Consider the following 15,294-nt stretch of genomic DNA (forward strand, 5'->3'; position numbering starts at 1 on the left):
TATTATAATAGTTTGCATTCATGTAGACCTTCTTCATATTTATCAAGTGCTTCTCTGTTCTTGAGGTGAGGTCAGTAAGGTAGACTTTTTTTAAAATTATGGTTTGCAATAAAATTTTCTATTATTACTTGTTGGATAGGCTTATCAAAGCTTCTTGTAGTAATGATGAAAATATGTAAGTGTAAGAAAACATAACCTGAGAAGGCTATGTTTTGAGGCTATCTGAGAAGGTTAAGAAAATGTTTTTATTGTATTTTCCCAAATTATAAAATGTAAGTTCAGTAAAATTCAATGACAAACTCAAAAGAGGCAGTGATGAATTTTGGATACACGTCTTCTCACGTGGGCTTGTTATCCTGCAATGCTCATATTTGTCCCAGGTCATTGGATATCTCTGCTCTGATGAGACAAGCATAGGAATGAAGTGTCAGGCCCAATAATACACATGTTTATAACTGATTCCCGAATTTGTGGGTAAGTAGGATTTGTTCAAGATTCTGAGTATGCTCTGAAAATCTGAATTAAGTTCAATGGAAAGAAAATCAAACAAGAAATAATGATTACTGATAAAAAGAAAATACACAATTCATTTATATAATACTTGGCAATTTATAAATCACTTTCTCAATCGTCTTCTGAATTGAATGTGTTTCTTTACATAGTTATGAAATTTGCAGTATTTAGAAGTCAAAACATTTCAAAATACTTGAAGGTTTACAGCTAACATGATTAATAGGTACTGCAGTGGGAAAATATTTATTCATGCCCATTTTAGTTCATTGTTGATACCATTCACAGAGGAGAGAAAGTGGAACTATTGGAATGACAGCCTAACATTGGAGCACATGAAACTGAAAGAATCCTTCTAGACACCCATTCACTTAGCCTTTTTCCTTGTGTTTGATTTTTGAATGTGGAAGGGTCAAGCATGAATTGACATGCAAAGGGAAGAAATTTGGAAAGGTTACAGGAGGAAAACAAGAAGTTACTGATGGAGTACTTGGTGTGTATTCTGAAGATGGGGCTTAAGAAAAAAGTTTATCATTATTTTTCCTTTTCTGCTCTGCAGTTTCTTGACATTTAGAAGAGTACGTCACCAATAATTCTTTCTTGTGATTCACATTCTCAAACTCTGACTCACTGTGACTATCACAGCCCTTTACCTAGAGAGTGCCAATTGGCATTATTCTGGTCAATAAGGGAAACCATATTAGCTTATTTATCATAGAATTAATGGAGAAAAGGATCTCAAATTCACCTTTCTCCCTGAACACATTCTCTTTGGTTCTTTCCTTCTCTCTTTTCTTTCATCCGTTTGGCCTCTGCTTCACACTTATTTTTTATGATCAAAATTAAGGGTGACTTTTAGTTGATGTGCATGACTGAAAATAATTTGTTCAACCTTGACATCTTTCTTACACATTTGCAGTGGTTTTAATATTTCACACTTACTGCATTTGATCATCACTTCCAAACATATATTATGGCATAATTACTATGTATTTATTAATTCATTTTATCTTTATTACTACTTTGTTTTTATTTCTTTTGACATGAATTGTATGACACATTTAGTGACTTGTTCAAGACTACCATGTTAGTGGTAATGGACGCCTGAAGAAGTGTTGGAGTTAGGATCGTGACTACTAAGAAAAATCCAGTATGTCTACATTTACTTATATTAAGCTAAGCAGCAACATCCTAGAAGCCATCTCTTTGCTGGCGGAAAACTGGACTATAAACTGCTTTTAATCTATAATTGGCCTTTTTAGACCAATTGGGCAGTGACAGAGACGCCCAGCTAGCACCCAAGGACATGAACTGTGTTGTTCATGGTGAATAAGCTGATCCTAGGCAGGAGATCAGCAAGGGGTTTTGTAGTTCAAGTAAGCATAGGGAGAAGCTATTATCAGTAACGGTAGCATCTTGTTGGTTGTATAAGATGACTGGATTTAATGCAATAAAAAGTCAAATTCAATGTGTCAAACTCATTCTAGAGAAGCAAAGATTAATACCTCTTGGAAAATTATTTTAGTTGCAAAATGATACTGCTTATGGAAAAAATTCAATACTACCAGGTTTATAACAGTGAGTTTTCTCTTCCTCTCACCCTGTCTCACTCCACAGAGGTAACTACATTTATCAATTTCATGATTATTCTTCTAGATATTTTCAGTGTTTTCATACACACACACCCCCATGCACGTGCACGCTCACACACACGGGAGTGTACCAAACTTACTGATATGCAAACTTGCTTTTTTGTTTAACATCTTATGAGTATTTTTTATGTGTGCATCTATATATTTACCTATTTCACTTTAATTATTCTTCCCATTGATTCATTTAATCAATATACTATTTTTGTTTGTTTTTTGGGGGACAGAGTGTCACATTGTCACCGGGGCTGGAGTGCAGTGGTGCGATGTTGGCTCGCTGCAATCGCTGCCTCCTGCGTTCAAGTGATTCTTCTGCCTCAGCCTCCCGAGTAGCTGGAATTACAGGCACCCGCCACCACGCCCGGTTAATTTTTTGTATTTTAAGTAGAGACAGAGTTTCACTGTGTTGGCCAGGCTGGTCTGAAATGCCTGACTTGTGATCCACCAGCCACAGACTTCCCAAAGTGCTGGGATTACAGGCGTGAGCCACCACACCTGGCCTAATCAATATAGTACTGATGAACATGTAAATAACCTAGCTTTTCTTCCTGTTATTCAAAAAAAATGCAATGAACATCCTCCTAGAACTACTTATTTTAATTCTGTGCATTACCTGTAGGATGAATTCAGATAAGCAGAACTTCTGGTATAAGGATAATTACTAATATTTTAAAATGGCTCCTTGAGACGTTATTCTCAAGTTTAATTTGTGACGTGGAAGCACATAATAACTGGCATTTTTATAATAAAGGTAATTTCTTTAGCACCACAGCCAGGCCAAACTTGCACCAAAATTGGTTTGGTTCTGCCTTCTCCTGGAGGTATGGAGATCCTGGATCTTACATTTTAATTTCTTCTCTCTGTGATACTAACAGAAAACAGTGTGTCCAACCAGGCCTTGTCTATCTTAAAATTTCAACTATCCAAGAAGGTGAGTGGTGAGCAGTTGTGGTAGCTAGAATTTCCTCATTCAACGAAGTCCTAGAGTCCTGTATCTTTGCAGCTTTGTGAATTCTTTGAAAACTGTGGTATTCATGTCATTTTGTTTTTCACAGACTTTATACCATGGACAGTGGATATTTTTCTTATAAGAGGTTATTTTACCCATTGAAATCAGTGGTTTTATTTTCTCTTTCAGGGCTGGAGGTGGACTTTATGGTATCGACAGCATGCCAGATCTCCGCAGAAAAAAAACTTTGCCTATTGTCCGAGATGTGGTAAGTTACAACTGCTTAATTCTCTTTGAATGCATGTGTGGCTTTTTTCCTTTACTAAAATGTAATGTCCTTCTCATTTGCTGCCTAGCCTGTAAATATTTCATAGAATAAAAGTATATGAGGCCAGATGCTACCTGCTGTTATATTTATTATTATTTCTTTAAAATCTATTAAATGGAGGAAATAACTCAAACCTTTTGATAGCTTTTGATATAAGTGGAAATTACAATTCAATTAATATGACCCTATGACTGGAGCAAAAAGAAATCACACAGCATGCCAAGCCAGCAAATAGACTTTGATGTGTTAAATGTTGTGAATGACCAGAAGTTTAATTCACAAACTTGAGGCTTTATTTAAGCTTCTTCACCTTAACTCAGTGGACCTGAAATCTTTGTAAAGAAAGCAGATAACATTAATCAACTCTTTATTTTATTATGTTAAAGTCACTTCTAGCTAAATTAATAAACTCTTCTACCTAAAGAAAACCAAGGTTTTCACATCATTAACATCATTATTACTTCTGATCATGACTCTGAATAAATCTGTTTCCTATGTTGAAATATGCTGGAATCACCTTGAGAAATGCAAATAATTGACCACAGCCTGCATTAGGTTGTAAAAAAAAAAAAAATCATCATTTAAAAATGTCTCTTCTACCATCCAAAATGTTTTCACATTTTGTGGGCATATTCTTAATTTTCTCCCATAAAAAAGTAAATTTTCTGTTGGCGATAATGTACGCAATTTTTCATGCAGTAATTTTTAATTTTGCTAAGAAACCCTTCATCTGAATGTCACCACTTTAGTTTTAAAATATGATCCTGACTGAAAAGATTTTATACTGGAAAATATAATGTGTCAGTACATTTAGCTCATTTCTGTTGTTACTGTGTGGAAGTAATTGTAAACTGTTAAGCTAATTTAACATTGTTATGCTCTTTCCCTACTTTTCATATATCTAATTATTTACACTTTGTTTCCTCTCCCTTCTGGAATCTTCAGGCCATGGTAAGTACTTTTCTATTTATTTAATTAATATTTTCCAGTCTTCTTAAACATACCCTGCACTTACTCATGAGATAAAAGAGGGCAAGATAGAGAAATAAAAAGACAGCCATACAAGAATAAGAAGTTTGTGTTCTGCAAGAATTTAACATCTGGTTCAGTTCTGAAAGAGAAAATTATGTATACAGCCGGTGTAAACACAGACCAAAATAGGATACAAATGTAATTTTAGGGAATATATTTGTCAGAGATGAAAGATTTTCTTGGGTAAACTTTTGGAGGTAAGTCAGGGTAAACGTGAAGATGAGCGGAGAGTGGAATTCTTAGTCAGGTGTATGCTGAATTTTATTTGCGTTAAGGACTTGGTAATTCTGAGGAGATATGTTTAGGACCAGATGTGTCTAGGGACAATCAAGAATGCCTTATTCCACAATGACTTCCCTTTGCTCCTAATGGGACAGCAGTTTTAATATTCTCATATGGAACTTCTGATTTCCAAAGTTCTCTGTAGCACTGCTGAGTTTCTTATATTTAATTTATTTTGGGTAGGAGTATGTAGTGGTGGTTATAGTTTTATTTTATAGGTGCAGAAACTAAAGGAACTTGACTCTTATTTAAGATCACCCATGTTACCAGCCTAAAGTGAAGAAAACGAATTGGGATATGACAATTCTCAGTAAATTAAATGGACAGTTAGAAAGAATATCTCGAATAGATAAGAAGAATATTCTAGGGAACTGTGAACAACTCAAGAACCATCTAATACAAATTATGCTTCAAGACCATCACTGAAGTCGGGCTGGCTCGCTCTCGATGGTCATGTTTTCTGAAGGAATGTATCACAACCACCTTGGGGAATAACTAAGTTTGAGAAGCCTCTTGCTAGCCTGAGATGGTTGAAAGGGCTGGTCATCTTGCAGCTGGTCATCTTGCCTTTCTGAGCCTCAGTTTCATCATCTACAAAATACAGGGGTTGGGTTTGATAAGTTGCAGGACATTTCCAGTTTTTCATTTCTAGGTAAATCACCTCATTTAATTGTCATTCATATATATGTATGTGTGTGTATATGTGTGTGTGTGTGTGTGTGTGTGTGTGTGTGTGTGTATATACACTTTAAGTTCTGGGGTACATAAGCAGATCTTGCAGGATTGTTACATAGGTATACACATACCATGGTGCTTTGCTGCCTCCATCACCCCATCACCTACATTAGGTATTTCTCTTAATGTTATCCCTCCCCAGTCTCCCCAACCCCTGCTATCCCTCCCCTGGCTTCCCACCCCCCAACAGACTACAGTGTGTGATATTCCCCTCCCTGTGTCCATGTGTTCTCATTATTCAGCACCCACTTATGAGTGAGAACATGCAGTGCTTGGTTTTCTCTTCTTGTGTAAGTTTTCTGAGAATGATGGTTTCCAGTTTCATCCATGTCCCTGCAAAGGACATGAACTCATCCTTTTTTATGGCTGCATAGTAATCCATGGCGTATATGTGCCACATTTTCTTTATCCACTCTATCATTAATGGGCAATTGGGCTGGTTCCAAGTCTTTGCTATTGTAAACAGTGCCACAATGAACATACGCATGCATGTGTCTTTATAATAGAATGATTTATAATCCTTTGGGTATATACCCAGTAATGGGATTGCTGGGTCAGGTAGTATTTCTATTTCTAGATCCTAGAGGAATCACCACACTGTCTTCCACAATGGTTGAACTGATTTACACTCCCACTAACATTGTAAAAGTGTTCCTATTTCACCACATCCTCTCCAGCATCTGTTGTCTCCAGATTGTTTTAATGATCGCTAGTCTAATTGGCATGTGATGGTATCTCATTGTGATTTTGATTTGCATTTCTCTAATGACCAGTGATGATGAGCATTTTTTCATATATTTGTTGACTGCATAAATGTCTTCTTTTGGAAAGTATTCATATCCTTTGCCCACTTTTTGATGGGGTTGTTTGTTTTTGTCTTGTAAATTTGTTAAAGGTCTTTGTAGATTCTGGATATTAGCTCTTTGTCAGATGGGTAGGTTGCAGAAAATTTTTCCATTCTATAGGTTGCTGGTTCACTCTAATGATTGTTTCATTTGCTGTGCAGAATCTCTTAAGTTTAATTAGATACCATTTGTTTAAATTGACTTTTGTTGCCATTGCTTATGGTGTTTTAGTCATGAAGTCCTTGCCTATGCCTATGTCCTGAATGGTATTACCTGTGTTTTCTTCTAGGGTTTTTATGGTGTTAGATTTTATGTTTAAATCTTTAATCCATCTGAAGTTAATTTTTGTATAAGGTGTAAGGAAGGGATCTAGTTTCAGCTTTCTACGCGTGACTAGCCAGTTTTTCCAACAGCATGTATTAAACAGGATATCCTTTCCCCATTGCTTGTTTTTGTCAGGTTTGTCAAAGATCAGATGGTTGTATATGTGTGGCATTACTTCTGAGGCCTCTGTTTTGTTCCATTGGAATGTATCTGTTTTGGTACCAGTACCATACTGTTTTGATTACTGTAGCATTGTAGTACAGTTTGAAGTCAGGTTGCGTGATGCCTCCAGCTTTGTTCTTTTTGCTTAGGATTGTCTTGGCTATGTGGGCTCTTTTTTGGTTTCATTTGAAGTTTAAGGTGGTTTTTTCCAGTTCTGTGAAGAAGGTAAATGGTAGCTTGATGAGGATAGTACTGAATCTATAAATTACTTGGGGCAGTATGGCCATTTTCATGATATTGATTCTTCCTAACCATGAGCACAGAATGTTTTTCCATCTGTTTGTGTCCTCTTTTATTTCTTGAGCATTGGTTTGTAGTTCTCCATGAAGAGGTCCTTCACATCCATTGTTAGTTGTATTCCTAGGTATTTTATTCTCTTTGTAGCAGTTGTGAATGGGAGTTTGCTCATGATTTGGCTCTCTGATAGTCTGTTATTGGTGTATAGGAATGCTTGTGATTTATGAACATTGATTTTGTATCCTGAGACTTTGCTAAAATTGCTTATCATCTTAAGGAGATTTTGGGCTTAGACAATGGAAGCTTCTAGATATACAATCATGTCGTCTGCAAATAGAGACAATTTGACTTCCTCCTTTCCTAATTGAATACCCTTTATTTCTTTTTCTTGCCTGATTGCTCTGGCTAGATCTTCCAATATTATGTTGAATAGGAGTGGTGAGAGAGGGCATCCTTGTCTAGTGCCAGATTTCAAAGGGAATGCTTCCAGTTTTTGCCCATTCAGTATGATATTGGCTGTGGGTTTGTCATAAATAGCTTTTATTATTTTAAGATATGTTCCATCGATACCTAGTTTATTGAGAGTTTTTAGCATAAAGGGCTGTTGAATTTTGTCAAAGGCCTTCTCTGCATCTATTGAGATAATCAGGTGGCTTTTGTCTTTGGTTCTGTTTATGTGGTGGATTACATTTATAGGTTTGAGTATGTTGAACTAGCCTTACATCCCCAGGGTGAAGCCTGCTTGATCATGATGGATGAGCTTTTTGATGTGCTGTTGCATTTTGTTTGCCAGTAGTTTATAGAAGATCTTTGCATTGATGTTTACCATGGATATTTGCCTGAAATTTTCTTTTTTTGTTGTGTCTCTGCCAGGCTTTGGTATTAGGATGATGTTGGTCTTATAAAATGAGTTAGAGAGGATTCCCTTGTTTTGGATTGTTTGGAATAGTTTCAGAAGGGATGGTACCAGCTCCTCTTTGTACATCTGGTAGAATTTGGCTGTGAACCCATCTGAACCTGGACTCTTTTTGGTTGTTAGGCTATTAATTGCTGTCTCAACTTCAGACCTTGTTACTGGTTTATTCACAGTTTCAACTTCTTCCTGGTTTAGTCTTGGGAGGGTGTAAGTGTATGGGAATTTATCCACTTCTTCTAGATTTACTGGTTTATGTGCATAGAGGTGTTTGTAGTAATCTCTGATGGGAGTTTGTATTTCTGTGGAATCACTGGTGATATCCCCTTTATCATTTTTTATTGCATCTATTCGATTCTTCTTTTCTTTTTTATTAGTCTGGCTAGCAGTCTATCTATTTTGTTGATCTTTTCAAAAAACCAGCTCCCGCATTTATTGATTTTTTGAAGGGATTTTTTTGTCTCTATTTCCATCAGTTCTGCTCTGATCTTAGTTATTTCCTGTGTTCTGCTAGCTTTTGAATTTGTTTGATCTGGCTCCTCTAGTTCTTTTAATTGTGACAATAGGCTGTCGATTTTAGATCTTTCCTCACTTCTCATGTGGGCCTTTAGTGCTATAAATTTCCCTCTAGACACTGCCTTAAATGTGTCCCAGAGATTCTGGTACATTGTGTCTTCGTTCTCATTAGTTTTGAAGAACATCTTTATTTCTGCTCCAGTTTAATATTGTGTGAGTCCATGTTCTGGGCGAACTGGCTGGTTACCAAAATGGCAGGTCCTTAGTGACTAAAATATGAAGAGTGATAGCCAATATTCTTACGTTTTCACCTTTTGGTGAGCAGTATGTGCATGTCAACCTTGCTATGTATTGATAAGTCATAATTCTGTTTGTTTTAGACCCTGGCTGCCCGTAAATCTGGACTTTCCCTGGCTATGGTGATTAGGACATCACTAAATAACGAGGAACTGGTAAGTACAGTGTCCATTACTAACTAGGTAGTATCTCTCACAGTCATAAGGAGGAAATTATTCTGCTTGAGCTAATCATCTGGGATGTTTAGTCCAATATTCCAGAAATAACTAGGAGCATGAGGCAAGCCTGACTCCCAGCAAACTTCCTCTGGGCCTCAGCCAAATCATTTTCTACTCCTCAAATACGTCTGAACCTTCCTCTCTTTAAAAATCTGTTTGATTCTAAATAGCTTCCCTGATATTCTCCCCATGGAAAAGCTCTACTGATTTTTTACATAGTTTAAGTTTTGCCTCTTTTATGAGGTTTTCTCCAGACATCTTCCTCCCCTTCCAGTTGAATGGTTAGTTTCCCCCTCAGGACTTTTATAGCATTTAATCGTGACCTCCATAGTGTCGTATGATTAAGAGTGAAGTCGGCTTGGTTTGAGTCCCATCTGTGCCACTTAATTAGAATTATTATATCCCACAAGTTATGTAACTTCTTCAAGCATGAGTTCTCTCATCTGTAAAGTGAGATGATAAGGAAACTGTGAGGATTAAGGAAGTAAATAAATGCTTAACATTCAGCATGGCTTAGGCCACAGTAAATACATATGAGCTTTTGTTTTATTGTTTTTATCACAATTATTTTGATTATTTTGCATATACCTTTTCTTTTAGACTCTGATATCCTTGAGGGTAGCACTATAACTTGTTTGTTGTTCCTGTTAAATGTTTCTACCATTTAACAAGAACAACATCTACCTGGCGTGAGGTAGATGTTTGTAAATTCTTGTTGAATGAAAGAACCAGAGTGATTAGAAAATACAAGTAGGCTGTAATTATCTAGGTCAGCGGTTCTTAAATGTGTCTCACTGGAACACTGAGGGAGCTTTAAAACATACAGTCCTGGGATCTCACTCTCAGTCACTCTGATTTAATTGACTTTAGGTGTAGCTTGGGCAAAAGGAATTTTTAAAAAATTACTATGTTTTCTGTCTGGCATGTTCTGCTCTGGTAAATGTATCTTGCACACTCTGCTGGGGATTTACTTGAGACAGCTTATCTGTGTCCCTCGTTGTGCTTGGAAACTAATATATCCTGCCTCTCCAATTTCATCAGCTTTGTCATTCTTTTTTTTTTTTTTTTTTTTTTTTTTTTGAGACGGAGATTCGCTCTTTTTACCCAGGCTGGAGTGCAATGGCTCGATCTCGGCTCACCGCAACCTCCACCTCCTGGGTTCAGGCAATTCTCCTGCCTCAGCCTCCCGAGTAGCTGGGATTACAGGCACGCGCCACCATGTCCAGCTAATTTTTTGTATTTTTAGTAGAGACAGGGTTTCACCATGTTGACCAGGATGGTCTCAATCTCTTGACCTCGTGATCCACCCGCCTCGGCCTCCTAAAGTGCTGGGATTATAGGCGTGAGCCACCGCGCCTGGCCTTGTCATTCTTATAGAATAAAAATTCTGCCAAAATTATTATACTACTTATTTTAATTTTCTATAATTTAACATTTAAATACCACTGTTTATGTCTATATCCCTCATTTTCTTCCTTTTTCTGTCATTGTAATCTTTCACCCAAATGTCCATCTTTCCTAGGTGTTTCCGTCAGCAAGCTCCCCACCCAATATATATCAGTAAAACAGAACATATTTATTTGACTATCTGGAGGCTACAAAAAGTTGGTACATTTTCTATTGTGCCACAAGAGAAAAAAATGTGACTGTATTCTTAGAGTATTGGCCTTTCTTTCTCTCTTCCTTTCTTTTTTTTTTTTTGAGACAAGAGTCTGGCTCTGTCATCCAAACTGTAGTACAGTGGTATGGTCATAGCTCACTGAAGCCTCAGTCTCCAGAGTTCACGTGATTCTCTGCCTCTGCTTTCTGGGTAGGTGGGGCTACAGGCATGTGCCACCATGCTTAGCTAATATTTTAATTTTTTTGTAGAGACAGGGTCTTACGATGTTGCCCAGGTTGGTCTCAAACTCCTGGGCCCAACTGATTCTCCCACCTTAACCTTTCAAAGTGCTGGGATTACAGGTGCGAGCCACCATGACCCCTACCTCCTTATTCTTACCTGTTTGATTTATGATATTATGTAATATTTTGAATATAGTTTGGGCACAAGACAAAGTATACGTCCTCTGGTGTATGAGAAAGTTGCATATTGATTGCTGAATCTCAGAGCATCTGGTCTTTTTTTTTTTTTTCTGAGTATATGCTAAAGGCTAAAGAATTTTATTGATAAACTCCTACACTGTTCCTTTTCTATGTTTTAAAGCATGGTATTTGATTTGAACTATGAATACTCATTCCTTAGAAAAGTTAACAGGAAGGCATAGAAATTAGTGGAATGCTACTATATTTTCTGAGTCCTGACAGGGAACATATTCTCACTTTAAGGTTAAATTATCTATTGATCTGCTTTTCAACAACTTTAAAAAATCACCTTTACTCCTTTAGTTTCAGAAGGCCTCAGTTAAAAAAAAAAAAAAAAACCTCTCTGTGTTGGTGTTGAATGGATGAACAGAATCTACCAGCTCCCTCTCAGATTCATAAAACCCATTTCCCTGGGGTCCATGACTCAAAAAGTAAATGAACTATGACTTCTGTACAACAGGCATATTAAATGTCACTCTTGACTAGCCGTCTCATTCAATCATTACACAGGCAACTGATACAAATGCTGAAGCAAATAATTTGCACTCCTTGGTGCTGAAAATCTTCTTAGGCACACTTGATATAAAAGCATAAAATATTTGCTTTTATGTGAAGGGAAATAGCTTGGTGATGTGGAAAATGTCAAATGGTAGCACTTCTATTTTGATTTAAAAATGTACAGTTTTAAGCTCAGCTGTCTCTTCCAAGGACAGAACGGAATAGGCTCTAATGCCTAATGTGGGATCACAGTGGGTCACCTGGCACTGCCTCCTCCACTAATGCTCTGCTGGCTGTGGTGAAGCACCGCCAGTACCCCCATCCATCACCAACTCCACCTTATCCATGAGGCGCTATTAGGAATGATCAAGAATCTCAGCATAATAAGCTGTTAAGGACTATGATTTCTGAAAATTTCCATCTAGCTTAGGAATATATGAAGGACCAACCTATGTAGTATCTAAATACCCTAGCAGTCATCTTCCTGGCATTCCACTATCCATCTCTGCTAGTTTTACAGGCTGATAATTTCTTAGGTGTGAACCTGACAGTGGGGCAAGCAAAGTAGATCCATTCAGTAATTCAATACATGCTTATTGACTGTCTGCTATGTGTCAGGCATTGTTTCAGACTAGAAATAAAGTAGCGAACAACTGAGCCAAAAATCTCTACTTTCATGAGGCTTATCATACAGTGAGAAGTGGACTGAGATATTTAATTTTGTTCCCACTGTTGCTTCAAGACACATGGAAGCTTCTAGTAGGCAAGGGTGTTTAAACCAAGATAGTCTCAGATGAGGTTTATGGGAAACCAAGTAGAGGGAGGAGCGAAAATCACCAAGTGTAAGAGGGATCCTAGAGCGCTGATGGTTCATTCTGGGTTGGTGGGCATGTTAAGGCTGGCAGGCTTACAGGAAGTATCCACTCTCAGTAAGGGGAAGTTTGTCTAGGATTCAGACTTAGTGAAAGGGACTGGCAAGAACTAGGTACGAAGGCAATCAGGAGGTCAAAACTGAACCCTGTTACTAGCATGATACTTGAAAGATAACATGGAAGGAGAAAGCTGCTCAGAACACCTCTCTGAGGCTTTGACTTTAATCAGAGCTGTAGGCTCACAGCACACCCAGGTACTTCAGACCCCTGCTCAGGAAGAGGAACTCTTTCAGGCCACCTGGATACGTTTTGAACTTGTTTGGACTTACCCTGAATTAGAATCTCAGCTCTACCTCTTACTAGCTTCGACTACTTGTTTCTTCTCAATGTTCTTCACCTTCTGAACCTCGCTTGCTTCATCAATAAAATGAAAGTAATCGTTACCTCACAGTTTGTTAGAATTAAAATAAATAACTTATGTAGTAAGCCCTTTGTTTGGTCAAACCCTTCCTGCGCCCCCTTTTCCCTTTGCACAGTGGCCGTCGTGGCAGGTGGCCAACAGTGCAGTTGGGCAGCAACCTGTGATCAGATCTGCAGAATACATGCTGAATCTAATGCCTCCCTGTCCTCTTTGCACCTTAGGGTAATTTTCCTTTCCAGAAAGTAGTGACATGGAAGCCACCAATAATGACGCCAAAGTAAAGATGATCTCTTGTTTGCAAGTATTGCTATTGGTTCTGTTATTCTTCATAAGCATGGGCTTTGGCTTGAGATCCATATTGGTCCAGCTCCACAATTTACCTTCTGCGGGGCCTAGGACAAGTTACTGAAATTCTCATGTCCTTGATTTTCTTATATGATTACTAATTATATCATATTTTTGCATCTACTTTGCATCATAAGGTAAAAATGGCTGTGTTTTTCTGTGTCCTTGAACAATTTTGGCATCAGTATTAAAGTAGCTTAATAAGATAAGCGGGGGTGAGTTCCTTTTTTTCCTTCTCTGGGATGATTTCTATAAAGTAAGTTCTGTATCTTGAAGGACTAGCAAAACTTGTTCTCTAAAACCACCTGAACATGGTACTTATTTTTAGGGTGATTTTTTGACTATTGAATCAACTTTTTAAATATAGTGATTATGTTCTTTAAGCATTCGTTCTTGAGTCAGTCCAGACAATTTATTTTTTCAGCAAGTTTTCTTGTTTTTCTAAATCTTTGATTTTAATACCATCAAATTTTTTATATAATTATATCATAATTTATGTAAAAATGTGTGCCATTTTATCCTATTATTATTTATTTGCATTTTCTCTCGTTTGTAAAATCAAAACTGCAGGGAATTTCTCTGGCTTTGCTTTGTTGACTTCTTATTATCTCCTTATTTTATATTTCATTTATTTATGCTGTTGTCATTTTTATATTTTTTTCACTCTTTGTATTCACCCTGAAACTACTTTTCTAAGTTATAGAGTTGAACATATAGTTATTTATTTTAATGGTTCTTATTAACTATTGCATATACACAAAGTAATATTTAAAATGTAAGTGAAGAAAATAATAATTATCTAATTATGTATCCATTTTTGGTGTATAAATATATATTAAAAGTTAGTTAATTTTGTTATTAACTATTTTTTACCACACAATTTCTCATGGTTTCCTTACTGGCTTTGCTTGGTTACGTAGAAGAACAGTAACATGGGATCTATCTACAGGAATGGTCAGCCTCCTCCTCACCTTTGTTTGATAAAATCCTCAACATTTTTCTTCTCTCTCTTTTTTTTTTTTTTCTCTTCAACTTCTATTTTAAGTTCCAGGGTACATGTGCAGGATGTACTGGTTTGTTACACAGGTAAACCAGGATGTACTGGTTTGTTATACCATGTGCCATGGTGGTTTGCTGCACAGATCAACCCATCACCTTGGTATTAAACCCAGCATCTATTAGCTATTATTCTTCCTGATACTCTCCCTCCTCCCATCCCCATCCTTGACAGATCCCATTGTGTGTTATTTCTCACCACATGTCCATGTGTTCTCATCCTTCAGCTCCCACTAAAAGGTGAGAACATGTGGGGCTTGGTTTTCTGTTCCTGCATTAGTTTGCTGAGGATGATGGTTTCTAGCTCCATCTATGTCCCTACAAAGGATTTGCTATCATTCCTTTTTATGGCTGCATAGTATTTAAAACACAGAAAAGTGTATATGTAACACATTTTCTTTATCCAGTCTATCGCTGATGGACATTGGATTGATTCCATGTCATTACTATTGTGAATAGTTCTGCAGTTAACATATGCATGCATGCACCTTTATAACAGAATGATGTACATTCCTTTGGGTATATACCCAGTAATGGGACTGCTGGGCCAAGTGGTATTTCTGCCTCTAGATATTTGAGGAATCATTGTACTGTCTTTCACAATGATTGAACTAATTTACATTCCCACCAACAGTGTAAAAGCATTCCTTTTTCTCTGCAACCTCACCAATATCTGTTGTTTCTTGACTTTTTGATAATCACCATTCTGACTGGCATAAGATAGCATCTAATTGTGGTTTTGATTTGCATTTCTCTAATGCTCAGTGATGCTGAGCTCCTTTTCATGTTTTTTGACTGCATGAATGTCTTCTTTTGAGATATTTCTGTTCAAGGCCTTTGCCCAATTTTTAATGAGGTTGTTTATTTTTTTCTTGTAAATTCGTTTAACTTTCTTATATATCTTGGATATTAGACCTTTGTCAGATAGATAGATTGCAAAATTTTTCTCCCATTCTGTAGGTT

At 37.0% G+C, this 15,294-nt stretch overlaps 1 protein-coding gene across 1 annotated transcript in view; it reads left to right on the plus strand.

The window, feature by feature from the left end:
• Positions 1-15,294, plus strand: part of UNC13C (unc-13 homolog C) — a 617,099-nt gene that overhangs the window by 208,648 nt on the left and 393,157 nt on the right. Inside the window, exons 4-6 of the mRNA XM_012469803.3 lie at positions 3,298-3,376; positions 4,382-4,387; positions 8,923-8,994. Of these exons, the coding sequence (XP_012325226.2) occupies positions 3,298-3,376; positions 4,382-4,387; positions 8,923-8,994 (157 nt within the window). The remainder of the gene's footprint in view (positions 1-3,297; positions 3,377-4,381; positions 4,388-8,922; positions 8,995-15,294) is intronic.

Source organism: Aotus nancymaae, unplaced genomic scaffold (assembly GCF_030222135.1).
Source record: "Aotus nancymaae isolate 86718 unplaced genomic scaffold, 86718_ANA_hifiasm-v0.15.2.pri h1tg000062l, whole genome shotgun sequence".
Lineage (NCBI taxonomy): Eukaryota > Metazoa > Chordata > Mammalia > Primates > Aotidae > Aotus > Aotus nancymaae.